The sequence below is a fragment of the Pteropus alecto genome, unplaced genomic scaffold (assembly GCF_000325575.1).
Source record: "Pteropus alecto unplaced genomic scaffold, ASM32557v1 scaffold78, whole genome shotgun sequence".
Lineage (NCBI taxonomy): Eukaryota > Metazoa > Chordata > Mammalia > Chiroptera > Pteropodidae > Pteropus > Pteropus alecto.
In genome coordinates, this window is record NW_006443124.1 from 14,651,275 (window position 1) to 14,676,076 (window position 24,802).

The 24,802-nt window shown below is 54.9% G+C and overlaps 3 protein-coding genes and 1 non-coding gene across 8 annotated transcripts in view; 1 reads left to right on the forward strand and 3 right to left on the reverse strand.

Moving 5' to 3' along the window:
* Positions 1-323: 323 nt before the first annotated feature.
* Positions 324-396, forward strand: TRNAI-UAU. Its single transcript has one exon. It is a non-coding gene; the product is annotated as a tRNA-Ile (tRNA).
* Positions 397-2,309: 1,913 nt separating this feature from the next.
* DOK3 (docking protein 3) lies at positions 2,310-8,324 on the reverse strand. The gene is made up of 5 exons (XM_006923213.3): positions 6,521-8,324; positions 5,258-5,563; positions 3,491-3,590; positions 3,224-3,396; positions 2,310-3,144 (listed from the first exon to the last, which is right to left on the reverse strand). Exons 1-5 carry the CDS (start codon positions 6,842-6,844, stop codon positions 2,464-2,466), a joined length of 1,584 nt encoding a protein of 527 aa, XP_006923275.2. The 5' UTR covers positions 6,845-8,324; the 3' UTR covers positions 2,310-2,463.
* A 137-nt stretch (positions 8,325-8,461) lies between these two features.
* Positions 8,462-13,977, reverse strand: DDX41 (DEAD-box helicase 41). The gene is made up of 17 exons (XM_006923214.3): positions 13,621-13,977; positions 13,431-13,538; positions 12,999-13,158; positions 12,842-12,916; positions 12,655-12,715; positions 12,390-12,526; positions 11,939-12,011; positions 11,660-11,813; positions 11,446-11,582; positions 10,463-10,625; positions 10,192-10,323; positions 9,862-9,933; positions 9,641-9,737; positions 9,352-9,501; positions 9,190-9,261; positions 8,979-9,089; positions 8,462-8,821 (listed from the first exon to the last, which is right to left on the reverse strand). Exons 1-17 carry the CDS (start codon positions 13,645-13,647, stop codon positions 8,685-8,687), a joined length of 1,866 nt encoding a protein of 621 aa, XP_006923276.1. The 5' UTR covers positions 13,648-13,977; the 3' UTR covers positions 8,462-8,684.
* Positions 13,978-16,011: 2,034 nt separating this feature from the next.
* The window catches only part of FAM193B (family with sequence similarity 193 member B), a 30,713-nt gene continuing 21,922 nt past the window's right edge, over positions 16,012-24,802 (reverse strand). For all 5 annotated transcript variants that reach the window (XM_025040572.1, XM_025040571.1, XM_015598084.1 and 2 more), the window contains 4 exons: positions 19,308-20,331; positions 19,097-19,172; positions 18,159-18,256; positions 16,012-16,386 (listed from right to left, as the gene is read on the reverse strand). In XM_025040572.1, coding sequence (XP_024896340.1) covers positions 18,160-18,256; positions 19,097-19,172; positions 19,308-20,331 — 1,197 coding nt within the window. In that variant the 3' untranslated portion in view covers positions 16,012-16,386; position 18,159. The remainder of the gene's footprint in view (positions 16,387-18,158; positions 18,257-19,096; positions 19,173-19,307; positions 20,332-24,802) is intronic.

Sequence of the window (24,802 nt, forward strand, 5' to 3'; positions counted from 1 at the left end):
AGAAAGACAGTGTGTCATATCAAGGAGAGATGTGTGCTACTGAGAAGTCAGAAGAGTCCAGGTCACAGAGGGAACCTGAGTTGCTTTGTTTTGGGGCACAGGGAGGTTGCTGATCTCCATAAGAGCAATGGAATGGCATAGTGAGTACAACTGGGAGACTGGAATTAGTGAAGGGAGAATGGAAGGTGACAAAGTGGAAATGAGAGTAATCAATGGCTCTTTTGAGGACTTTCTATGTGAAGAGGAACAGAGAAGTGGGAAGGTGCTGAAGGAGAATTTGAGGTCAAGGGAAGGTTTCTTTTAAAGATGTGACTTATGAACATGGTTCCATAGTGTAGCAGTTAGCATGTCTGCTTTATATGCAGAAGGTCCTGGGTTCGCGTCCCAGTGGAACCACGGTCCATGGTTTACGGCCATGCCACCCTGAATAAGCCCGATGTCTGATCTCAGAAGCTAAGCAGGGTCGGGCCTGGTTAGTACTTAGATGGTACTGTAGTACTGTAGGCATAAATAATAACAGTAAGAAAAATAAAATAAAGATGTGACTTTACAGAATTTGTTGATGTGGCTGGAAATGATGTAACAATGGAATTAATGGGTCGGGGAGAGAGGGGACAGCTCCGTTTGCCAAGCTAGCTGTGAGGAGGCGAGAGAAGCTGGGGTCAGTACGAATGTCTGGGAAATAGACACTACTTCCGATGTAGGTCAGGAAGGAGATACAGGAGTGCTTGCAGGTGAGGTGGAGGGAGGTGGAGGTTGTTCACTGAGGGTCACTATTTGACGGGATCTCTGCAAGGTGAGGATGGGCAGGGATGGAGCGGAGAAGGTATGAAGGTCTTGGGGAGGAGAAAAGCAGTGACTCTGAGATGCAAGATCTCTGGGCAGCATGGAGAGCCTGCCTGTGTGAGGTTTGAGATGGTACTAGTAAAAAGAACGCGATCAGCCCGGTTACGTGAATTTCTCTGGCCATGGGCAGCTGCCAGGCACAGAGGAGGGCTGGGTCTGCCCAAAGCAGGGGCTCTGCTGGACAAATAAGATAGAAAGAGAAAGGAGTGTGTGGGGGGTGACTGCATTGGTGGAGTGCAGAATCTAAGTGAGACAAGGACGGAACCGTGGACAGCAGCTGTGCAGACAGTGAGAAAAAGGTCAGTGTAGTTCCTGGCAGCTGGGGAGGCACCATATGTGCTATGCTAGAGGAAGGAGGCTGGAAGGAGAGGAGGAGGGGGCCAGAGGCAGATGCTTGGAAATAAAATTGTGTCACTGTGAAGCGGCAATAGAGTGTCACTGTCATGAAGATGAGGTCCAGGATGTGCCAAGGGTGTGGGCAGCTGAGGCAGAGTTGTCGCCAAGGAGCCAGTAGGTTAGGTCCTCATAGGTGTGATGCTTGTGTACATGGAGGCACCAGGGATAGTGAGAGGAGTAGCATGAGGGGAGGACAGTAAGGCAAGCATTAAAGTCTTCATGAGACTTGCTTATCTCCCTGTGGGACTTAGGCTCCTTGAATCTGGCCATGTCTCCAAGGCAGGTGGTAAAACACGCAGTAGAAATTGAATGAATGCATGCCCGGTGTGTAATTTGATCTTTAGCCTTGATAGCTGAGGAACCTGACACCAAGGGTTCCCCAGAGCATCTGCACAGCTATTCGTCTCAGCAGAGAGCAGGGGTTTTGGGTGCACAAGTCTTTGAAGTTTCTTCCACCTGCCCCTCCCCCCACCTCCTCCCTAGCTCAGGCTCCCCAGTCTGTAGTTTGGGGCCCAAATTCAGCCTCTGCACTGCTCCTTCCCTGGTCTGATTGTCTTTTCAAGCTCATTGCAGGACCGTCAGGCATCTCACACTCAGCCGCCAACTCCACATCAGGCCTTTGGAGCCTCTGTGTACACACTCTTCCCTTGGGCTCTGGACTACCATGACCACCCTTGGCCCGGACAGCTCTGGGGCTCCCTGCCTGCCCAGTGTAGCTCTGCCTGCCCTTCACTCTCCATCCTTCCAGAGGGCGCCCTTCCCACAAATGAGCCTCACTCTTCCTCTGCCTGACTGTCCGACTCATTTCTGCTGCACATGGAGTCTTATTATCTTGCCTGCGTGCTGGAGTGGATTTGAGCCCACTGGTAGTAGAGATCAGGTCCAGGTCATCCATGTCCCTAGAACTCAGCAGAGGGCATTGCTGTTTGTTCCAACACATGTGCAGAAGGGTCTGTGTGCCTGTGCGAACCCCAAGTGCACTATCAGGAGCTGAAGTGAGGAGGTGCGGGCTGTGGGCCACAAGGCAGGACCAAGAAGAGAGCTGGAGGCTTTATTCTCAGCAGACCTATACACTACACACTAGGGGGCCAGCAAGTCTCCTGAGGGGGCCTCCTCAGGCCACCTGCTGTGTCCCGGAAGGCCAGAGTGGATGCAGGGGTGTGTCCCCAGATGTCCATTGTTTGCCTGCCCTCTTGTCCCATGCTAAGGCACACCAGGTGCTCAGGGCCTATCGCAGGGGGCTGGGCCCTTCTTCCGCTCACGGCTCAGAAGTGTCACCAGCTTGGCCTTGAAGCCCGTATGAGTCCCAGGGCGGATGGAGCCCCCGGACTCTTCATCGTTGTCGCCCAGCTCCAGCTCCAGCAGCCGTCGGTACTGGGCCTCCAGGCTGGTGTCATGGGCCGGGCTGGGCCAGCCCAGGTCCTCGCTGTTGTGGTAGATGGGGCTGGCTGGGGGGCTACGGCTGCTGGGGCCCTCCTGCGCAGGGATCCTGAGGTCGGGCGGTGCATGGCCAGCCTCCAACGCACACAGGTTCTCGTAGAGGTGCTCGGCGGTGCCTGGGGGCACACTGGCCCGCTTGCACACAGCTGCGTACAGCCCGGACTCGGTGGGCAGAGGGGGCAGGCTCTGCGGCCCAGCCTCCGCCAGGTGCGCCCTCTGGGAGCTGGGTGGCTCGGGCCCTGGGGGTACCTCCCAAAGCTCCCCAGGAGGGTCCAAGGTGGGCAGGGAGGTGGCCCGTGGAAGGGGGCAGGGTCGGGGCCCCACCAGTTCAGGCAGCCGCTCCCGCTGGCGGGCAATGGCAGCAGCCACGATCCCACACAGGTCTCGGGCTCGGGGGCTGCTGAAGGCAAAGAGGCCCTCGCCTGAGTCACAGCGGCGGCCGGCTTCGAAGGAGAACACACCCTGGGCACAGGTGACATGGGTGGGTCAGCAGTCAAGAGGCCACCTGCTACCCCCACTCCCTGCCAGCCCAGCACCTCACCTTGTCAGAGCCGAACTTGCGCAGGAAGTGGTAAGGCCAGGTGTAGAGGGCCTGTGAGCTGGCAGGCTCGCTTAGCTTGATGGCATCTTGGCCCAGCAGCAGGACATAGGGCCCCTTCAGCTGGCAGCGGGCCGCAGCCTCGGTCCTCTGTGCCACCACTGGAAACTCCCCCACTGCAGGCAGAGGGCACAGCCATCATGGGTCTTCCAGAGGTCACAGTCCCGGATGTGGTGGCACTGAGGCTGCCCCTGCACCCCTCTGACTCACCTTCCTGCCAGGAGGAGTAGATGGAATTCTCCTCCATGGGAACCAGGCCCCGCTTGGGAGCTTCCGCCTCCCCTGGTCCGGAGGAGCTCTCCCCTGTACCCTGAGGAATGGGCCAAGGTCAGAGGTTAGAGTCATCTCCACTTCCTTCCTGCATCTTTTTCAAAAAAAAGATGCTGTGACAAGCAAGTGCACCAGTCCCAGCTTTGCGTCTGACAATACTGCATGACCCTGGGCACCCCTCTGAGCCTGTATCCCCTCTACAATACCCCCTGCTTCCCCTGGAGCGTGCTGAGAGCCACAAAGCAGAGGCACATAATAGGATGGCCACCTTGCCCTAGTACTAGGCCAGGGACCAGGTCGACCCATGTGTCCCCCATAGCTTAGAGCAGTGAAGGGGTAGAAACTTCAGGGTTAGGACGAGTAAACTGGCCACTCACTCTTGCCCCAGGCCTCTGGCTCCACATCACCCCTCCTCATCCCCTCTCATCTTTGGGGCTCTGACACTCAGCACCTCCACCAAGACCACTTTGGTCCAGGGTAGCACAGCCAGGGGCAAATGCAAGGGGTTCCTCACTGATCTCCTTGCTTCTGTTCATTTCCTTTTCTTTTTTCTTTTTAATTTTTAAAATTAAAACAATTTTAAATTAAAAACATTTAAATACACAATAACAAATTTTACAGTTTTAACCATTTTAAAGTATATTCAAAGTCACAAGGCTGTGCAACCTTCACCTTTATCTACTTCCAGAACTTTTCATCACTCCGCATCAAAACCGTACTCAGGCCCCACTCCCTGCTCCCCCTGGGGGACACCAGCCCGCTCCCTGTCACTATGGAGACTACAGGTGGCATTTTGTGTCTGGCTTCTTCACTTAGCATAATGTTTTCGAGGTTCATCACAGTGTAGCATGTGTCAGTGCTACATTCCTTTTTGTAGTCAAGTAATATTCCATCGTATAAACAGATTACATTTGGTTTATCCATTATTAACTGACGGATATTGGGTTGTTTGTACCTTTAGGCTACCGGGAATACTGTTGCTCTGAATATTCTCATACAAGTTTTGTTTGAATATCTGTTTCAATTCTCTTGGGAATTGCTGGGTCATATAGTAACTCTGTGTTTCATGCTTTGAGGAACCAGACCCATTTCTTTTTGGTCCATCACAGACCCCATGAAGCTTAAAACTCTCTGTCTCTGACTCAACTCCCTGAAAGCTTCTCCTCTCACTCAGAATAAAACCCCAAACTCCACATGTGGCCCAAGGCGGTTTCAGCTGGCTCTCCCTGAACTCTCCCCATCCTGGACTCTCCCACTCCTTGCCCTCCAGCCACACTGCCTGCTCTCTGTCTCTTGAACACACCAACCTTCCCCCCGCCTCAGGGCCTTTGCCTATACTGTTCCTTCTGTTCAGTACATTCCTCAGACCTCAGTATCTGGGATACTGTCTCCAGATGTTTGACTGGTGGGTTGTCCTTGAAGACTAAAGCTGGCTGTCCCTTCCTGAGAGGCCCTCCTGGGCCATCCTGCCTAACGTCCCCTGGTCCACTCCTGGTCCCACCCCAGCCTTTCATTTTCTCCATAGCATGTATGGCCATCTGAGATTTGTTCTGTGGCTTCTGGGCTATTTCCCAGGCTTGTAGGTTCTTACTTGGCAGGTATTTGCTTAGTGACAGGATGTGAATGAGCATGGAATTAATAAGGTGGCAGTGAAACAGTCCCCTTGGGCCAGCCCCTAGAGGCCCTGCCCTCCCACCCTGTGCTCACCGGGAAGGCCAACTGGCAGATGGAGCCCATCCATGCCTGGCGATGCTGTGCAGCCAACAGGTGGCTTCGCTCCGTGGTGGTGAGCAGGAAGGCGCCAGTGTCCCTGGGGCAGCTCTCACCATCAGCCGGCAGCACAGACACACAGTCAGCCAGGCGGATGACCCGACGCTCACCCCGCCGGCCAGGACCTGCAGACCTGTCACTCGCTGGTCCTAGGCCACCATCCCGGACCTCCCAGCTCTCCAGCCGTGCCACACCTGATGGGCCTCCTGCATACAGCAGACCCCACACCTTCCGCCAGGATTTCTGGGGAAGATGAAGACTGAGGTGAAGACCTTCCCTGCAACTCAGCTCAGGACAAGCTGCTCAGCAAATGCTCCTGGCCACTCAGGCTGGCCTCTGCCTCTCCTGGGTCCTCAGGGCCTCAGAGAAGGAGGCCTTGCCACAGCCGGGTGGCCCCACAGGTGAAAGAGTCTATGCTTAGGGTCAGTCAGCCCTGGGTTCAAATCTGCCCTCATGCTTTCCTAATTGGTACCCCCATAAACACTAGTGTCTTTGTCTCACAAAAGGCCATGAAAAGGAGAGGTTGAGGCTTCTACTGGATTATGTATGTAAAGTATCTAGAGACTGGAACAGTCCACCTGACTCTGCTGTTATGCTGGTGCCCCTCCCCCTCCCCAAAAAAGTCACTTGGGCCACGGGACAAGGAAGGGTGGGAGGGAGACCTCACTTTCATGATGGCAAGGAAGGAAACATGCAAATAGTGTCAAGCAAAGGAAACAGACCGTTTATCTGCCTGGGCAGCAGCTGCAGCTGAGCTGCGGGGGGTGTAGGGCCTGCTGCCTGAGGAGAGGTGAACCCCACAATATGTCCCATGACAGGCTGGGAGGAGCCGAGCCTTCTTCTGCAGGGTGGGGCTCCTCCTCTGGGGGCTCCTCCGGTTCAGCCCCCAGCCCTTTGGAAGGTAGAAGGCTGTTGGATCAGCCAGCCTCCCACATTTGCCCTGCCCCAAGGTGTGGGTTCTTAGACCCTCCTGTCTCTTGGCTCCTCCATCTGTAAATGGGGCAGGGTCTCGCCAAGGCCCACTCAGGTTTTCAGCCCACCCTCTCAGGCTGAGGACAAGGCTCTGTCTCACCCTCCCACCTGGGTTGGATCCCCCACTACCAATCCCATCCCCATTCTCCCAGGTCCGGGTGGGCTATCTGAGGCTGGGACGTAGGCCCACCGATCGTCTTAGGCAGCTGCCTGGCAGCAGGTCCCCACCTTGCCGAACTTGACGTGCTGCTGGTAGAGAATGCCATCCTTGACGGGGGTCTCCAGAGGTTCCATGGCTGCAGTGGGCCCCAGGGCCACCACTCTGAGGGCCTGAGGAGACTGGTGACAGGCTGAGGGGAACTCACACTTCCCCTTCTGGCCACTTCCCCTCCCTCTGTCCAGAGAGGCAGCTGCATGGCTGGGGGAGGGGTGCCCCGTCTTCAGTGAAGGAGTTAGAATAGGGGCGGGGGCATCAGATATTTCTTCCTCAGGGATCCTGCTGGTCAAAGTGCCTGGCAGGGGCCTCGGACCACCTGAGGACAAACGACCCATGCCTGTGCCTGAGTCAGCTGGATGTGAGTGTCTGACCCCCAGGCTGGCTCCCTAGTAGTAGGCTCTGACTCCTCCTCTGTTCCCTTCAGGGGCCAGTTGTGCACCCTGGGGCCTCCTCTGACCCTTCCCCAGGACCTTCTCTAGCAAGGCCTGCAAACTCCTTGCTTTCCCATTCAGAACCCTGGCGAGTTGCCTGGTCTTTATCTCGTAATATTTCTAATATTCACTCTCTCTATCTTCACCGACTCCATCCACTGCCAGCCTGCATCTCTCTCCTTTGAACCACCGCCCTACCTGGACCCACCTCTCTCTCCCCTTTTTAAATGTCTCCTGGCTCCCCACTGCCCTAGGGTCCAGCCTGGGCTCCTCAGCCCAGCAGTCAAGGTGTCTTGTCCTGGGCTCACCTCTCCCCAGCCCAGCCCCTCCAGAGCCCCCCTCACCATTGTGCTCCTGTGGGTGCAGTCCTTTTTCTCTGGGAGGCCTCCCCTGACCACTCATGCTGTCTGAGAGAACAAAGACCCCAGCAGTGTGCCCTAGTCCTCACTGTGCAGCCCTGGCCACGTTGAGTGCAGGGGGAATGCCCCCACTGGGTCCCTGGAGAGTTCACATGCTCTTTTTTAAGCTTTGCTTCTTGTTGGGAACCTGTTTTTTTGTGCCTTGCCTTGCTGGAGGCATTGGGGCTGTGTGTGTGGATCTAATTCAAGGGACAGCCTCATGTCATTCATTCAATGCCACCCCTGAGAAGGATTGTGTAAACAGGCTGAGGAATATAGTTTGGGGGTCATATATGGGGTGTGTCGTTTCTTGGGCAGAAATCTTTTCCAAGGGCCTCCTGCACCCAGCGTTGTGTCCATTGTGGCCGGGCAGCCCCAAGCTCCAGCCCCACATACCAAGCCCTCTGCATTCTTACTGCCATTTCAATGATGAGGAAATTGAGGCTCAGAAACATTAAGTAACTTGCCCAAGGCCACACACCAAGTGACAAACATGGCTTGAGCAACTGTCGTCCTCCTGGGATAAGTACATGAAATGCTGGGCACAGAGAAGCCGCCATAAGTGCTGGTCCTCTGCCTACCCCTTGCCAGATATTAAAATCCTGGTCCACTTGCCAACACTGTCATGACTGCTGCCTATGTTTAAGTCTGATCTCTCTCTGCCACTCAACCTCTGAGCTGCCCAGCAGAGAGCTGGGCACAGAGCATGCCAGAGTGCTTATGGCCTGAGTGGCAGTCTTGTGGTACCTGCCGCTTCTCAGCAAATAGAGTGAAGAGTTCCCTACTGAAGGCCTGCATAGACTGCCAAGTGGGCAGGGGGCGTGAGGCAGGAAGTCACCTCCCAAGGGGCCCTGGGAAAAGCCCCGAGCTTCACACAACTGATAAGAAGAGCGGGGCTGGGGCAGGGATGGGAGATTATGACAGCCAGAGACCCAATGTGGTATACCAATGTAGTCCCTCTCAGTCACAAATTCAGCTGGCCCAAAGGGAGCCCCAGCTAGGCTGTTCCTTCTATAACTGAGGTGGTGGAGACGCCCAGGCTCCACCTCAGAAGGGCTCTGGAGGTCAGTGGGTGAGGGTCTGGAAGGCAGGGGGCAGACAAAGTGAAATGCAGAGGCAAGTCTGGGACGGAGACCACAGAGGCTTGTGCTTTAATGGCAGCTGAGGTAAAGGGGAGCAAAAATAGTAATTCTGGGGGTATAGGGAGCAGGCAGCCAGGCACGGCCTGGCCCAGCCCAGGCCAGCTGGGCCGAGGATGCTGATTTCTTGTCCAGGGAATGGTGTGTGGGGGGCGACCAGAACCCAGGGACTGAGGTCTCTCGGAGAGGAGGAGGGACAACAGGCAGCTAGAAGTCCATGGAGCTGTGAGCCAGGTAGTCTTTGCGGCCAATGTTGCTGACCTGCTTGGTTTGCATGGCCTCGAGTTTGGGGCAGTCGGTGATCCGATGGCCCAGGCCCCCGCAGAAGGCACAGCCGCGTTCTCCTGGGGACATGGGGCATAAGAGAAGAGGGGTCAGTATGGTGACAGGGCCAGACTCCATGCCCCAGGCCTCCCCGGTCCACTGATGTGCAGGGTGGACTTGTTTTACAGTATTCTGTCATGACCCGCTCTGGACTAGTGTCTCCTGCTCTACAGTCACCTCCGATGTCCAGCATGGACTCGTCCCCGCAATGTAGTACTTGCAGCACAGGTGGCACCTTCTGCTTGGCCTCCAACAGTAGGGCTTTGAGGTCCATCAGCACCGACTCATCTGTTGGGGCAGTGGGGATCATTAGGTCCAACCCCAGGCCTTGTGACCAGGACCTGGAGGACCTAGGAGACAGCTGAGGTGTCCCTGGTAATAGACTCACCACAGGCCTTGTTGATGAAAGTGGTGGCAATGCCTGTGTTTCCTGAGCGCCCAGTACGGCCAATTCTGTGCACTGCAGAGAGAGAGAACAGCCCCTGACCCACTGCCCAGGGCTGGGGCCTAGCCTGCACCCTGATCCGCAAAGCTCCTCCCAAGCTCCTACCATAGTTCTCGATCTCCTCAGGCATGTCGTAATTGATGACATGCTGGATGGCAGGGAAGTCCAGGCCCTTGGAGGCTACGTCTGTGGCCACTAGGACATCCTTCTTCCCCTCCCGGAATGCCTCGATGGCCTTGGTCCGTTCCTCCTGGTCTGGGGAGGGTCAGGCAGGAGCTGTTAGAGTGACAGCAGGAGTCTGGGGAGTAGTAACAAGCCAGCCAGGTAGGAAAACGGGTTAGGTGAGGGGCTGCAATGGCGGCAGGATCTATGCCTACACATGTGCTACCCTGACCTTTGCCACCATGAATGGCCACAGCCTCGACCCCCTTGAGCAGCAGATACTCGTGGATGGCATCCACATCTGCCTTCTTCTCTGCAAAGATGAGCACCTGTCAGGGAAGGCCAAATCTAGTCATGGGGGCTGCCTCTGCCCGGATGGCCCCAGCACTCCCCAGTGTGCCACCACTACTGCCCTCTCCCCTGGTCTGGGCTAGCCGGCTTGGCTGCACTCACGGGCGGCGGGGTCTTTTGCAGGCACTCGAGCAGGTACACCATCTTGGCCTCCTCCTTTACATATTCCACCTCCTGCCATCAGAGGGACCAGATCAGGTGATTCTGAGAGCAGGTTCACCAGTCATGGCCCTGCCACAGAGGTGAGACCCCCTAATCCTGGCTGGGAGGTGACCAGCAGCCTTTTGCCACCAAGAGCTGGGCACCTTAAGAATGTTTCCTGCTAAAGGCCAGGGCTTTGAATGAAAGCCTGGTGTTCCAATCAGCTGCAGGGGAGCCTTGCCAGACCCAGCCCTCACAGGTTGAGACTGTTCACCAGGGGGACTTGCCTACCTGGATGACATCCAGGCTGGCGGCCCCGGCGCGCCCCACGTTGATGGTGACAGGCTTTACCAGGGCACTCTTGGCAAAGTTCTGTATCTTCTTAGGCATGGTGGCACTGAAGAGTAGGGTCTGCCGTTGGCCCTGTAGAAGAGGAGGGCTGGGGCTGAGAGCATGTGGGAGCTGGGGAGGCTGGGACAGTGAGTGGGTACCACAGGCCCTCAGGGACCTCCACAGTTGATAAAGGGTGGCAGGAGTGCCCTAGCCAGGCACAGTTGGGCACCTTGAAGTAAGAGAAGATGGTGCGAATGTCACCCTCGAAGCCCATGTCGATCATGCGGTCAGCCTCGTCCAGAGCCAGGTAGCGACAGATGTCTAGGCTGACCATCTTCTTTTGCAGCAGATCCATGAGGCGCCCAGGGGTGGCAACCATCATGTGCACACCACTAGGGACCAAGGAGAGACCTTGAGATCAGGGCCACGTGCTCAGCCCAACAAGGCACTGTGCCTCGTTCTACCCTCTGGCCACCTTCCTGATTCTCCTCACGTGCTCTCTCCTCATCGCGCCCACCACCTTGCCCTATGTATAGCACATATCTCTCCTGGAGAGAGCTACAGTCATCTTGACCAATGATGGAGAGGTCTCCCTAGCCATGGGGTCACCTCTGCCTGGCAAACCCTTTTCCCTTCTTCCAGGTCACTCCTGTCATCCCCAGGAGGGGGCTATCCTGAACCTCCTGTGCTTCCCTAGCTCCCTCTGTAGGCCTTAATGGGCTCACTTTCTTGGTACGCTGAATTCAACTGTTCCGCATCTGCATCTTCCCTGAGGTTAAGAATGCCTATCAAACAGGCGCTGAGGCTACTCTGTGACCCCAGATGGCTAGTGGTATCTGCTGGGGACAGCACTGTGTGGCAAGGGCACAGGTCCAGCCCTGCCCCAGTGCCTCAGCCTCTTTGCTGGACTACACACTGAACTACCCTGGCCTTCGTGGACACCCTGGGTCCCCCATCTCTGTGCCTTCTGCCTGGAATGCCCTAACCCCGACCTCCCAAATGCCCCCATTCCATCTGCTGTGCCCCTACAGTCCCTTACCACATTCCTCTCTCTGTCCTACCCCAACCTATCTCCCCATTAGACTCAGGATCTTCAAGGGCTGGGCCTACAGGAAGCTTCTGCAAGGAACTGCGAAGTAGCTAAAACAAAGGGTCCTGCAGCTTATCTAGGGGCTTTGAGGGAGGCCCAAGGGAGGGGGTGCCTATGCTCACTGCCGGATGGTCTCCATCTGCTCTTTGACAGACATGCCCCCAATGCAGAGTGCGCAGCGCAGGAGTGGCGAGCTGTCTTCCTGTAGCAAACGACAGTAATACTCCAGGATGCTGTGAGTTTGCCGGGCCAGCTCTCGCTGCAGGTACAGAGGCAGGGGTTGGTACCAGAAGGCAGTCTCACTGGTGCCCTGCCCACCAGGCCAGCCTATCTTACCGAGGGGCAGATAATGAGTCCATAGGGCCCTTCGCGCTTAGAGAAAGGTAACCTCTTCTCCTGTTCCAGGCAGAACATGATAACCGGCAAAGTGAACACCAGCGTTTTGCCTGAACCCGTGAAAGCAATGCCTATCATGTCACGGCCAGATAGACTGTTGGGAGAGGACAGGTATGAGAGTCAGGTTCAGTAGAATATGGGGACTGCTTCTCCCAAAGGACATCTAGCGACTGCTCCTGCCGTCATTGCCCTCCTCAGGGCCCCCAGGTCCATACTTACATGGTAGGGATGCCCTGGATTTGAATTGGTGTTGGGTGGTGGATGCCTTTCTTCTTCAGGCCTCTCAGGATGGCTGTGGAAAACAACCCTGGCGTCATCCTTGTGTCTCACAGGTACTTTATCAGGCCCCACAGCCTATAAAATTGGCACCATCCTCCCCAAGTTACAGATGATGAAACTAAGGCCCAGAAGGAGACAGAGAGACTTGCTCAAGGCCCCTAGGCTACATGGAGGCACCTAGGCCTGTCTAAGGGCAACATCACTTATCCACTAAATGTCTCTAATGACAGAAACAGTGAATACATACAGCTGGGACACCTGAAAAAGGAGTCCAAAGAAAACTTTCCTCAATCCCTCCATCCCCACTGGCTTGCTGCAGCTGCTGAGCCCAGACACAACTTCGCAGATGTTTGACTGACAAAATGTGGTACCTCTCCCAGATCCCAGGTACCTGCAGGAAATTTCATTTCCTTGAAGCTTTTGATGGGTGGCGGGATACCATCTCCTTCCACCAGGATGTGGTACTTCTTCCGTACCCGCTCATGCCGCTCTTCGGACATGTTCAGGACATAACAGGGTGGTGTCCAACTGTGAGTGAGTAACCAGAGTCAAAAGAGTCCCTGGGCATAGCTGGCTTTGGGGTGTCTCTGCCAGTCTGAGTCACATCCCATCCCAAGTTAAGGGTGACCGCCTTTCCGCACACTGGAAAAAAGTACCTGGTTTTGATTGGATCGTCGTATGTGATTCCCTTGGCCATTTCCTTCACTGACATCAAGGCTGAGAAAAAAGGTGTGGCTCAGGGCTGGCTTTCGCTTCCCAGAGACCAGGCTCCTTGAGATATAACATGCCTGGGGGGCGGGGATCACAGCCCACCTCCTCCCTGCCCCGGCTACAACCATATACCTCGGCCCTCCGCCACACTCTCCAGGATCTTCTCCTCTTCCTTCAACTGCTTCTCCTTGGCAGACTCCTTGCGGGCTGAGAAAAACAAGCAGCCGATGTCACGGTGACACCAAAGCACGGTGTGCTGAGCTGAATCTCCTGCTGCTGCTGAGCCCACCTTCCGCCTTCTCTTTGAGGTGCTGGTGCTGATCCAGGAGGCTCACGTTGGACTGAGGGCCCAGCGGGATGTCGTCCTCATCTCCCCGGGGCTCACTGCCGCTGTCCTGCTGCTCCTCCTCTGCTGCTCCCTTGCGCCTGCGCTGCAGCAGCTTCTGGAGCTGAGGTTCCACCAGCGCCCCTCAGAGCCAAGCCCAACACAGAGTGGGGCATTGGGCCCAGAGGCTGCGTCAGGATTCTGGCTTTTGGAAGAGGGTCCTGTGCCCCAGGGGCCGAGCTGCCCTACCTCTCAGACCAGGCCGCCAGGCCCTCGTGTGCCTGGAAGCCACGCTCCCGTGTACTGATGCCTCAACCCGCAGATCAGGGTCACCCCTCATCCCACTGAAAATCCCCTATCACCGCCCTCATTTCTTCCTCGATCCGGGGCCCTCACCAGCAGCTGTCGGCGCTGCCGCAACGGTACGTAGGGCACGTAGTCCTCGTCTTCATCCTCCGCCTCGGAGCGGCTTCCTACAGCAGTCGCCTCGTCAGTGCGAGCCCGCTGCAGAGACACACAAGTCATGCCCAGATTCCCCCGCCTTCATGCGGTTCGCCAACCGCAAAGACTCCAACCTCGCTCCCACCTTCCGCTCGGGTTCCGACTCCTCCATCCTTTGGTGCACGCATGCGCGCCACGGCAAAACCCCGCCTCACCTGAGTGAAATCCAATCAAATGTGAAGAAGCGGGCGTCGGCGCCTAGCAACGAAATCCGAGTGCCGGATCGCGCCGAGGGACAAACTTTCTCCTAAGCCGCGGTCCTGCGGTTTGGTGTCAATGCCGCGTGTGGTTATGCAGCTGTTGCCGGGGCTAAGGGCGAAAGCGGCGGGCAAAGTATTGTGGAATGCTGGAGGATTTGGAACATGAGCTAAGGGCTCAAACCAAACCTGGGTGGCGCGAGAGGCGCCCCAAACGAAGACCGAGGATCCCGCCAGCTGCCCAGAGCATGACACCAGCATGACGTAACCCGGCACGCCCCGCCTGCGGACATTGCGCCCTCTGGTGGTCGGAAAGCTCAGGGACAGGGCCGGCTGTGACCCCGCCTCGCCGCGGCGGAAGGGTGAAGCTGGCGAAATAAATGACTCAGGCACTGCTATTCTGACTGGTGTCCTCACCTGTGTGACAACACCTATGTTACCAGGTGAGGGGTAAATAAAATACTGATGACGGTGGTTTTTAACTGAGGACCTATACATACGTGTGTAACCGATTGTTATTGCAAATGCTATAATAGAGCTCAGAGTGCCTCGCTGCCTGGGGAACCACAGGTGGCTTCGGGGAGACACTGGATCTGAGCTTCCAGGGAAGTGTGGAATCTCAGAGCAGGGAGTGGAAAGTTAGAAAGACTTCTTGATAGAGGGTCCTGCAGGAATGGTCTGGCCACATGCAAGTGCACAGGTTCCCAAGTAATAAAGAGATCACTTGACCCATGTAGTGTGGGGGTAGCCAGAGCAAGGGTCGGTGAGGTAGATTGGGCCGACTATGCAGAGCCTTGTCAGAGAGGAGTGATGGGTCAGTGCTATCCTTTCCTTTTTCATATGTTTAATATGTGTGCTGGGTACTGTGTAGTGCTGAAGTAGATAAAGATGAGCAAGACACAAACCTGGTTTGTGAGATTACAGGCTAGTTGAGGAGCCAGAAATATAGATAACCAGTCTTGAGGTTAAAGAGAAGTATCAAAAGACAGACAAGACAAGGCAGCACTACCTGATCCTCTTGGTAAAAGTGGCCTCTCAACTGAGATGTGAAGGATAAGCAGGAATTCATGAAGGAACCATAATCTGGGATTAGAGAAGTCCGGAGTCGGGAGAGAGGGTGCCAAGCCTAGCTAGAAACTGAGTTGTAGGTGTGTTTGGAGTCAATGCTGGAAGCAGGGGCCAGGCAGGGAGGGCCCTGAATGCCACTCACAGAAGTCCTCTGTAAAAAAAAGAGGCTGCTTGAATCAGACCTGCAATTTCGGAATGATGCAGAATTTTAGATAGCTGTGCCAATTCAGCTGCAGGGCAGCTGCCTGGAGCAAGAGTTGGAGGGTGAGAGGAACACAGGTAATAAATACACAGACAAAGGGTCCACAGGAGAGTGTCCACAGTTCCTTGGGGACTGTGAAAAGACAGGCTCCAGGATTCATGAGCCTGTGGGCAATACTATTTCACTTTGGAAGAGGAAGCTGGCATTGACTGCCAGCCCATGGTGTGGAGGAGAGGGAGGAGGGAGCGTTTTCTGATCCTGCTCTTAGTGACTGGCCATTGCCTCCATTGCTCTCCACATGAGCTCAAGTTAAGAGTTGGTTTTAGTGGAGAAAACAACATTGGGGGCAAGGAGTTGGGCCAAACATGCATGTGAGGCATTTTTAGAAACCTATCATATTAAAATCTGAATTTGCAAAGCAGGGAGGAGGAAGAGGTAGTTTGCTTTACTTTATGGAAGGGTTATCCTCTTAACTCTCAAGTACTTAAGCTATATGTCTCATCCCCATTGGAAAGTCAGATCCAATTTATAAAAACTGCATTTACCCGCCACATCCCCTGACAACCCCACACACCCAGGCTACAGGTGCACAGTCCATAAAGGCCTCAAGCGTTCCCCAGGCCCCTTCTCATGTCAGCTGCCCAGAGACCAAGTCCCATCCCTCCAACTCACCCCTCTTGCAGAAAGGGAAACAGACATAGCATGGGGAAGGGGCTGTTTCCCTCCCAACAAGAGAAGGGGCAGAGGTTACAGTTATCCAGGCCTGTGCTCTAACCCTAGTCAGCTAGACCCGGCTCCCTCAAATCACTTTTCTATCTTAGCTTTAGTTTCCTTGACTATAAAATGTGACCAGTCCCACATAGAACTGGTGCAAAAATTAAGAGGAAACAATGACAAACCATTAACAGGCAGTATGTGTTTAACAAGGTTGGTGACTAAGGTAGACCCCATGCTTCTGATTACATCGCTCACCTGGCTCTGACCCAGCCCACACAGGAAACACACCAACTCTGTGTCCAAATGTTGCTTTATCTTTCGCAGGAAAGATCTTCACAGTATCAAAAGTAAAGAATTAAAAAAAATAAAACAAAAACAAAAAACCAAACAGAGAGCAGTGTTGGGCCAGCAGTACCGTCATCCCCCGGCCCACAGGCCAGCCCAGCCCCCAGGCTCTGAGTGTGGAGGCTGTGTAGCACCAGGAGGCGGCTCTGTGGCGGTCCTGAGGGGCCCCAGATCGGCATGGCATCCATTCAGCTTTTGGTCAGTCTGGGATGGTGGGGAGCTGGGAGGGTCTTCGGCAGGTGAGTAGGGATGTGGAGGAGGAAGAAACTGTAGACCTTCAGCTGGCAGTTGGACACCCTGAAGAAGCTGGACCTGGCAGCGGCTGAGAAAACAGAAGAGCATGGCCATGTAGTGAGCACGGCCTTTCCAGGCCGCCTCTGGGTCTCCCTGCGTCTCTGTGAAGGTAGGAATGGCAGTCTTCTACTTTTGCTCCCTGTACCAAAAACACTGAACAGACTTCCTCCATCACCTCCAACAGACACTTCCAGGAAACAGCTCAGTCCCGTTCTTCTGTCAATAGCATCCTAGATCTCAAGGCATGTGGGACCATCCCTAAGAAGCTCACGGGCCCCTGAAGCAGTATATCCTCGCCCAGGCCAGGGTAGAGGAAGAGCCCAGCCTCTGGCACATGTCTTCCTGGTGACAGGCTGTGGAGAGGCCAGCCCTGTGCTCAGACTCTTGCCTCAGGCTCCAGGTACACAGCCCAGGCTGGATCTGTTTTCTCTCATACTTGGGACTCTGCTCTTAGGACAGTAGAGAAGATCAAGGAGCTTTGGGGAGGGAACAGCTCTGTCTTGGGAAAGAGGTCAGCCAAAGAGTGGCAGGAGATGGCTGATGATGGGGGCACTAGGCCTGCAGGAGGTGCACCTCTTTTTCCCTCACAAGGGGCAGCAGATGGAAGTGCTTGGGGTACCCAATCATTCCTGGTTCTGGTGGAGGTGGAGAAGAGAAGCAGGAGGGCACCTTGACCCAAGCGGCAGCTCTTGGGAGTGTGGACATCTCAGTTTGGCAAAGGATCAGGGAGCCCAGTCCCTCAGAGCAATGGGTTTGAGGCAAGTCTGAAGCCATTTCTGACTCTGGTGACAGGCAGCCCAGCCCCGAAGGCTGCCCCTAAGGAGCTAAGGCCAGCATCAAAGGAGGGGAATCCTGACCCAGAGGGACAAGGAGGCTTAGCCAAGGATCCAGGAAGTCTGCCTCCTTGGCCCAGGGACGGGGAGGGGGACAGTGAGGACACCCTCTTGGGGTGTCTGTGGATTCAGCTTCCCCTCCCCTCACTGGTCCCAGCCTGCCCTAGGGCAGCTATGTGGTTGCCAGAAAGGCCTAATCCCAGAGACACAGGGCTGAGATCTGGCACTGCACCTCCATCGGGCCCCAAGCCCAGCACCAGAGCTGGCCTGCCAGCTACCCTTCTTCCTCTAAACTATGGTCCTCAGCCCATCGCCTTCTCCATTCTTCTGTTCTCAGTCCAGATCATCATCTGACAGGTCAACATTTCAGACAACACGACCTGTGCAGGTGGCCAGAAGGGGAGGTCACAGCTGAGCTAGTGGCCAGGCCTCTTCTTCCAGGAGGCAGCACCGCTATTAATTTCCTTATGGAACCTACTCTGTTTAAGGAGAGTGTCCCCCAACTCTGCTAGGCCTAAGTGACCTCCAAGGCCTTGGTCTAGCTTGGCTGTCCATGCTGATCCCTTGGGGCTGGCCCTGGTAGCCTGCATGGAGGAGCCAGGCTCAGCAGAGATTCAACCCTGAGGCTGATAATGTCAGGGGTGTGGGTAGCCCTCTGGGCCCACTGGGCACTTGGGGAGGCAGCTGGCAGCGGAAGTGGAGGTCTGATGGAGATACCCCAGGGGGTGGCAATGCAGGAAGGGGCAAGAGGGCCTGGCCCAGAGGGGAGAGATAAACGGCCTAGGGATAAATGGCCTCAGGAAGAGAAGAGATGGGGCTTGTTCCTTCGGACAGCATAGCCTGCTGGGTTGTCACTGTGGAGATGTGACAGGGGGCAGGGCTGCCAAGCCTCAGCTCAACTCTCTGTGCCTCAGAGCACAGGAGCTAGCAGGGAGGGAATGAACATAACACTTGGGGGTCTCTATACCTCACTGAGCTGTGCTGGGAGCAGTTTTCTTGAGGCTGAAATTGGTCCAATTCACAGCAACTTTCTGACGTGTTTGCTTTGCAGAATCCAAACAGAACCTGTCAGGTTTGGGGAAGGGAGTACACAGGAGAAGCACAATCAGAGATCCCTCTTGCTTCCTGGACCCCTCTCTTAGACCCATGTGTCCTGATCACTAAAGAAGCCAAGTCAACTGTGCGCAACCCCACCAGCTCCTGGGTGTTGGGGTCTAGCAGGTAAGGGAGCTGTGCTAGCTGCAGGGGCTTCCTGGCCAAAGCACTCACAAGCCCAGGGGTGTATGAAGACAGTGACACTGTCTTGAGATTCAGCCCCCTTCTTACCCTGTATTTCCCTCTAGCTATACTGGGCCTCCTACTGTTCCAAGAACGATATGTTTCTTTCACCCTTACACCTTTATACGTGCCGACTCCACTGTCATGAATACCCTTTTGGTTTTGCCTGGCCCACTCATTCTTAATCAAATTTTGGCCTGGTCACCAACTCTTCTGGGAGGGCTTCCCGAGCTGCCCCCACTCCAGCTTGCTCTGCAGTCCCTTTTCCAGGCCCAGCCCTCACTCCCTTAATAGTACTAGACTGGAAGTCTATGCTCTCTCCTCATCTGGACTGTTTGGTTTGCTTCTGCCCCAGAGCTCAGTCCAGGCAGAGCAGAGGAAGTACAAGTGAATAAACAAAGTGAATGAGGCTAGAAAAAGCCCTGGTTCTTGGGATCTGATATGCCTCCTTCGCCTGGTCCCTTGCACCCTCCCACATGCCCTGAACTGCCAAGTGACTCCCTAAGTTCCAGCAGATAGGCTGGTGGGAGAGCATGGGGGGCTGGAAAGGCCCTCCCTTCAAGGGTGCAGGGCTGAGAGGCCGTCCTGAGCTTGGATGTGGACAGAGCGGCAGGCGCCCACACCTACCTCTTGAAGTACTCCACCTCTCGGTCAGTCTCATCCATCTCCACCCCATCCATGTCCTTGGGCAGGAACACATCGTCTAGGAAGACATAGCCAGTGGGGCTCAGTGCCCACAGCCAGGCCTCTGGGTCAGTGCTGCCCATACACAAGGACTGCCCTCCACCCCATGGCTTGGCTGGGGGCAGGGGTCAGCCACTGTTCCTGGCGCACTCACCCAAGGAAGAGGCCGACTTCTCCTGCTTGTTGCGGCTGCGGCGGTTGCGGCCCTTGGCCTGTGGCAAGCTCTGTGGCCTTGCTGGGCCCGGGGGCTGCACAGACTCCTGCTCTGGAGGCCGTGCCTTGGCCTCACCTGGCCAGTTTCGCCATGAGCTGCCCTTCTCCTTGTCAGCTTTGGGGCTGCCTGCCCAGCCTGGTCCTGGCCGGCTCCCCCGGCTTCCTTCTCCGAACTCCGCACAGCTGCCCACTTTGGGAGGCTCTGGGGCCTTGCCTGGTTGCTTGGGGCTGGGGTTCTGGCCCTTGGCACTGGGAGCCTCCAGGCTGGCCAAGGGTCGGGGAGCTGGGCTTGCCTCACTCTTCTTGGCCTGAGTGCCCTGTCTTTTGCCTTTCCGTGGCTTCCCACCTGAGGCCACAGACTCAGGCAGCTCCTCCTTGCAACTGGGGACTTCCTTTGGGCTTGGTTCCTCAGAGGTGGTGTTGCCTGGCTTGGGTGTCTTGACCCAGATCACCCGGGACAGGTTGGGTACAGTGTTGAGTCTCCTCACTAACCCATTCTCGGGGTTAATACCGGGAGGGGGGCCCCTCACCTCTGTCCACGGTGGGTGGGGGCCTTGCATTTCTGCCCATGGTGGGGCTGGCTCGCCTGGAGCTTGTAACGTGTGGTTCTGAGGGGAGCCCAAAGTCAAAGGGGACAGGTCCAGGTTGATGTCAGGGTGATGCTCTGAGGGGCCATTGAGGTTCGAGGGGGGTAGGCTCTGGGGATCTGGCTCAACAGCCCCTTCACTGGAGAAGCCATTGCCGTCGGTGCTGAGCTCATGCGCACTGAAGCCAGTGCGGAGGGAGTCCTTGACGGTGTTCTTGATCTCGCGTAGACGGCCACTCAGGAAACTGCTGACCCGATCCAGTTCCCGGTCCGGCCACTCCAAAAGCTTCTCCCTGGTGGGCCTCTGCTCCCGGTTTCCGGAAACACCACGATTCACCTGCTTTAGAGCTTCTGCTGCCAACTGGGCCTTCTCCTTTTCCTGCAATACAAGAGGCAGTTTCAGTAGGGGCCTGGCAGCTGCCAGGTACACTGTGACACCTGACATACCAGTGTGGGGCCCAGCTTTGCCATAACTGGTTGGAGGCAGGGCCTCAGGATCCTGGCCTGCTTGCCCACTCTGCGAGAGTAAAGAGTAAGTGCAACTAGGCAGGTACGTGTCCTGGGGGTAGAGGCAGTTACACCCAGAGGGCAGGGTTTTTCCAGCGTGGTTGTGCAGAGCCCTAGTGTCAATACTAGGGCCTAAGAAGGTGAGCTCAAGATTCAATAGCTAATTGAATCTTGCCTCCCAGGCTTCAGCTTGACCAATCCAGCTATTTGCTGAGTCTCAGTGGACTCATTTGCAAAATAGGGACAACACTGGAGTGAAGATCAAAGCAAGGATGCACGTGAGAAAGACGGCTGCTATGGAGTCCTTCTCTCCAATTCTATAGGTAGCAGGGGAAAAGCCGTGTCATCATGCAGGTCATTTAGGAAAGAAGATGTGGAGCTGAGACTTCTCTGGGTGGCTAGGAATGTATGTGCTCTCCTGATGCTATGTATGGGTGCCACTGAAGAGGGCGAAGTTCCCATAGGCATGCCACTCATTTCTCAACTGGCCTCAAGTAATTAAGGGCATGGCTAAACTGTGCCCCACAGCATACAATGACAGCCACATGGGCCCCCAGGCAAGATGTAAAAGCAGCCCCTTGGCCCATGTGAGGCCAGGCCCTGCCAATCCATGTGGACAGAGCCAGAACTGGAGAACGAAAAGGAAAGTCTGTGGGCTGAGCCACCCATCCCTCTGCCCAACCTCAAGCAACAACAGGCCAAGAAGGCCTTTTGAGGAGACAGGAGACAGATGTCAAAGGCCTATAGGAAGGAGGCAGTGATGTGGTGCCAGGGGCTAGATGACTTCCGCCATCTCACATATTTCTTAGCTGACTTGAGGATGAAGGGGGAGAAACAGAAAAAGGAAAGTGGGGAGAGAAAAAGAGGACTTGCCACCACCTCAGAGTCAATTTAAAGCGGGCATGTGTTTAATTTATTCTCGTCTTTTTTGAACACTGGCTCCACAACTGACTAGGACCTTGGACATATCACTTATTCTCTGAACCTTACTATCTTCATTGGTAAATTTGGGAGAAAAATGACCTACCTATATACCTCATAGGGTTGCTATAAGGACATCTGAGAAGGTGGACCCTTTTCCCCAGGCGCAAGTAAGGCTAGGCCTTGGCACTGTGGTGCTCAGGTGAGGGAGCAGCTGTCTGGATCAGTGTTTCCAGCTGTGTGCCATGAAATTCAAGGTCATGGGCCGAGCTCTGAGGCCGTGGGGATGCACAAAGGACTAGAAGGCCCTTCTCTTCACTCCTCCCCTGCACCAGAATGGCTTTGCTTTGTTAGAAACTGAGTTCCATGGAAGACTTCATTTGCAGAAGAGAATTCTGCTGCTATACAAAGATGTCTGAAAACTGCTGGTGCAGAGGGAGTGATGTGGAACCACATACAATTTGGTAGTGAAAAAGGGAAAGCACAGAAACACACATTTTCTTCGGGTACTATGAGCTTGGTATTCCCATATGTTGTTTCATTTAATCCTCACAACTGCACTTGCTGCATCATTATTCTCAATTTACAGATGAGGACTCAACTTCAGAAAGAAAAAGGAAGTGGCCCAAGGTTACACGGCTAGTAAGTGGCAGAGTTGGGATAGCACACCAGCTGTAATCTGCAGAAGTTCCTATGTTTTTCAATCCTGTCTGACAATCACTTCTTGAACACCGACTCTGAGGAACTGGGCTGGGTGCTGAGAGCTCAGCAGTGCAGGAGACAGTCTGTGCTCGCTGACTCGAGTCTGCTGGGCAGAGAGACGTGCAAACAGACTGTTTAATTGTGAGTGACAGTGACAAGAGCTACAGAGAAGCAAGCACAAGGTGCTCTGGGAACCCAGACTCAGCTATCAGGGAATGCTTCCCAGCAGCGGTTATCTCCCTGGGTATGACAGCTGAGGGGGACTATCCTGGTGAAAGAGAGACAAGCACTTTCCAGACAGAAGGAAGAACAAGTGGAAAGGCTGGAAAATGGTAAAGCACAATATCTTCAGGGGATGCAAACCACTCAGAGATACTGCTGGAGCCAAGATTTCTTTTGGGGAGGTGGGGTGGGTAGGAAGGCCAGAAGGGACAGACTTAGAGGAAGGTGGTGAGCTAAGTAGGGGCTGGGTCCTGAAGAGCCCTGCAGGCTGTGCTCCAGGCTGGGTTCGATCCTGAGGGCAACGTGCAGCCACTGAAGGCTTTTAAAGTAGTGGCTGTTAGGTGGAGAGAAGTGGACGGTTTGAGCTATTTGGGGAGGTAGGGTGGCCAGGACTCTTGGTGATGGGCGGGGACAGAGATCAAGATGAGTCACACAAACAACCCAACACCCACTATGCTGCTCTAGCAGCCAGTTGGAATGAGCGCTCACTCTGCCAAACCTTTCCGTGCATCACTCCATTTCATTCTCGCAACAATCTGAGTTATGTTCTACTGTTGTTCTCATTTTATGGATGAAGAAACTGAGGCTTGGAGGTTAAGTGATTGGCCCAAGGTCATACAGCAAGTGTGGCAGAGCCAGGTTTCAAACTGAAGTCCAAATCCAAGGCCCGCTGCTCCCAATCACCGTGACGCATTCCTCCCAGGGTGACACCTGGGTTCTGGTTCAGACAACTGGGCAGATGGTGGTGCATCCAACAAGACAGACAATGGAGGAGGAGGAGCAGGCCTCTTTGGAGAAAGACAACAAGCTCAGTTTTGGATGTGCTGAGTTTGAGTACCTGTGGGACGTTGTGAGGAGGTGCCCAGTGGCAGTAGCGGACATCAGTGTGACGTGCGTGGAGGAAACAGGTGGCTATACCCAACCAAGAGGCAACAGTATTTAGATGGCTCCTCTTGCCCAGGAAGATGTCCTCAGAGGGGAGAGAAGGGAGTAGAAGAAGAGGTACTCACGAAGGAGAACAGAGAAGAGGGCAGAGAGGAAGGTGAGCGATGGGCAGACCCCAGCACTCTCACTGTCCTTTCTCTGTCCCCCGACTGAAGGCGGAGGAGCCAAAGTACACAATGTCTGGAAAGGAGAACAAACACAAATGGGAGATGTCACCTAGTGGATAAAGATGACCCAGGAGAATAGGATTTGAATTTAGCAACAAAGAAGTCACACGTGGCTCTCAGCAGGGGTAGGGGGTGGTGGTGTAGTGAGTGTACAGAAGTAAAGACAGTGAAGCAGAGAAAAAACAGTATTCAAGAATTTGGCTGTGATGAGAGGAAAGAGACAGGGGCGGGGCGGGGGTGAGACGGAGGGTTGTATGCTCAATGAAACAGTTTGCTTTCAAAAAAGAGAGTACCAGGCAATGGAATGCTGATGGGAAACAGCCCAGGGGAGAGGCTGCAGCCACAGGACAGGAAGTCAGTGTGAGCCTAAAGAGGTGGCAAAGGACTGCGTGGGCCTTAGGAATGGGGTAACTCATCCCTCATGACAAGAAAGTCTGCAGGTGGGGTGGTTGAGAGAGTGCTTGTCCACTGGCCTTGCTGGGACAGGAAGTAAGGTTATTTGCCAAAAAATGAGGTGGGGGTGGGGTGGGAAAACCTGGAAGTTAGAGGCCTGACAAAGGGGCTGTGATGAAGTGGTGACGAGCAAGAACACTAGGGAGCTGCAGAGGCCTGCAAGGCAGTGTGGGGGCTCAGCAAGCAGGAGACCCCATGGCCTGGTGCCACAGCGTCAGTGCTTTCCTTGGGTCTGGGGGGAGGGGCAGGTTGGGGTCAAACCCAGGGCTGCAGCTTTTCTGAGTAGATGTTAACGGAAGGGCAATGGGGCAAGGAATTGAGAGTATTGGTAAGAAGTGAGTAAATGATGATCAAGGGATCTCACCTGGCCCGGGAAGAGGAGAAAGAGGCAGGTGACAGTCCTCAGTGGATAAAGAGGAGTGGCCAGAAGGTTGCAGATGAGAGAGCCAACAGTCAGTTCCAAAGCAGCAGGGGTTAGCCCGTGAAGGGGAGAGTCACGGTCTGGGAACGTATAAGGGAGCAGAAGAAGGACACTCGCCTTTTTTCATCTCCCGAGGTGGGAGAGAACCAACAGTCTCCACTGTGTGACTCCCAGGGAAAGCTTGGGTTTTGGTGAACAGCCAGATTGCAAGGTCAGGTGGAGGGACACAGGGGGAGGCTGATGTAGAAACAGGTAATGACCATGATCACCTCTCATATGATGTTGCGACTGCCTGCTTCCTCTGTATCCTCTAGACTGGGCTGGGTAGACAGCAGCTGGGGAGCAAGTTTCTGAATGAGTGAGCAGTGTGTGAAATGGCAGACTAGAGAGATGTAAAAGGTGTATCAGGAGTGTAGGGGGAGAAGTTACCCGAGCAAGTCTGCAAAAAAGGAGACATCTAAGCTGAGCTCAGAGGAAATTATCAGGAGGAAAAAGGGGTGGGGGTAGGGTGG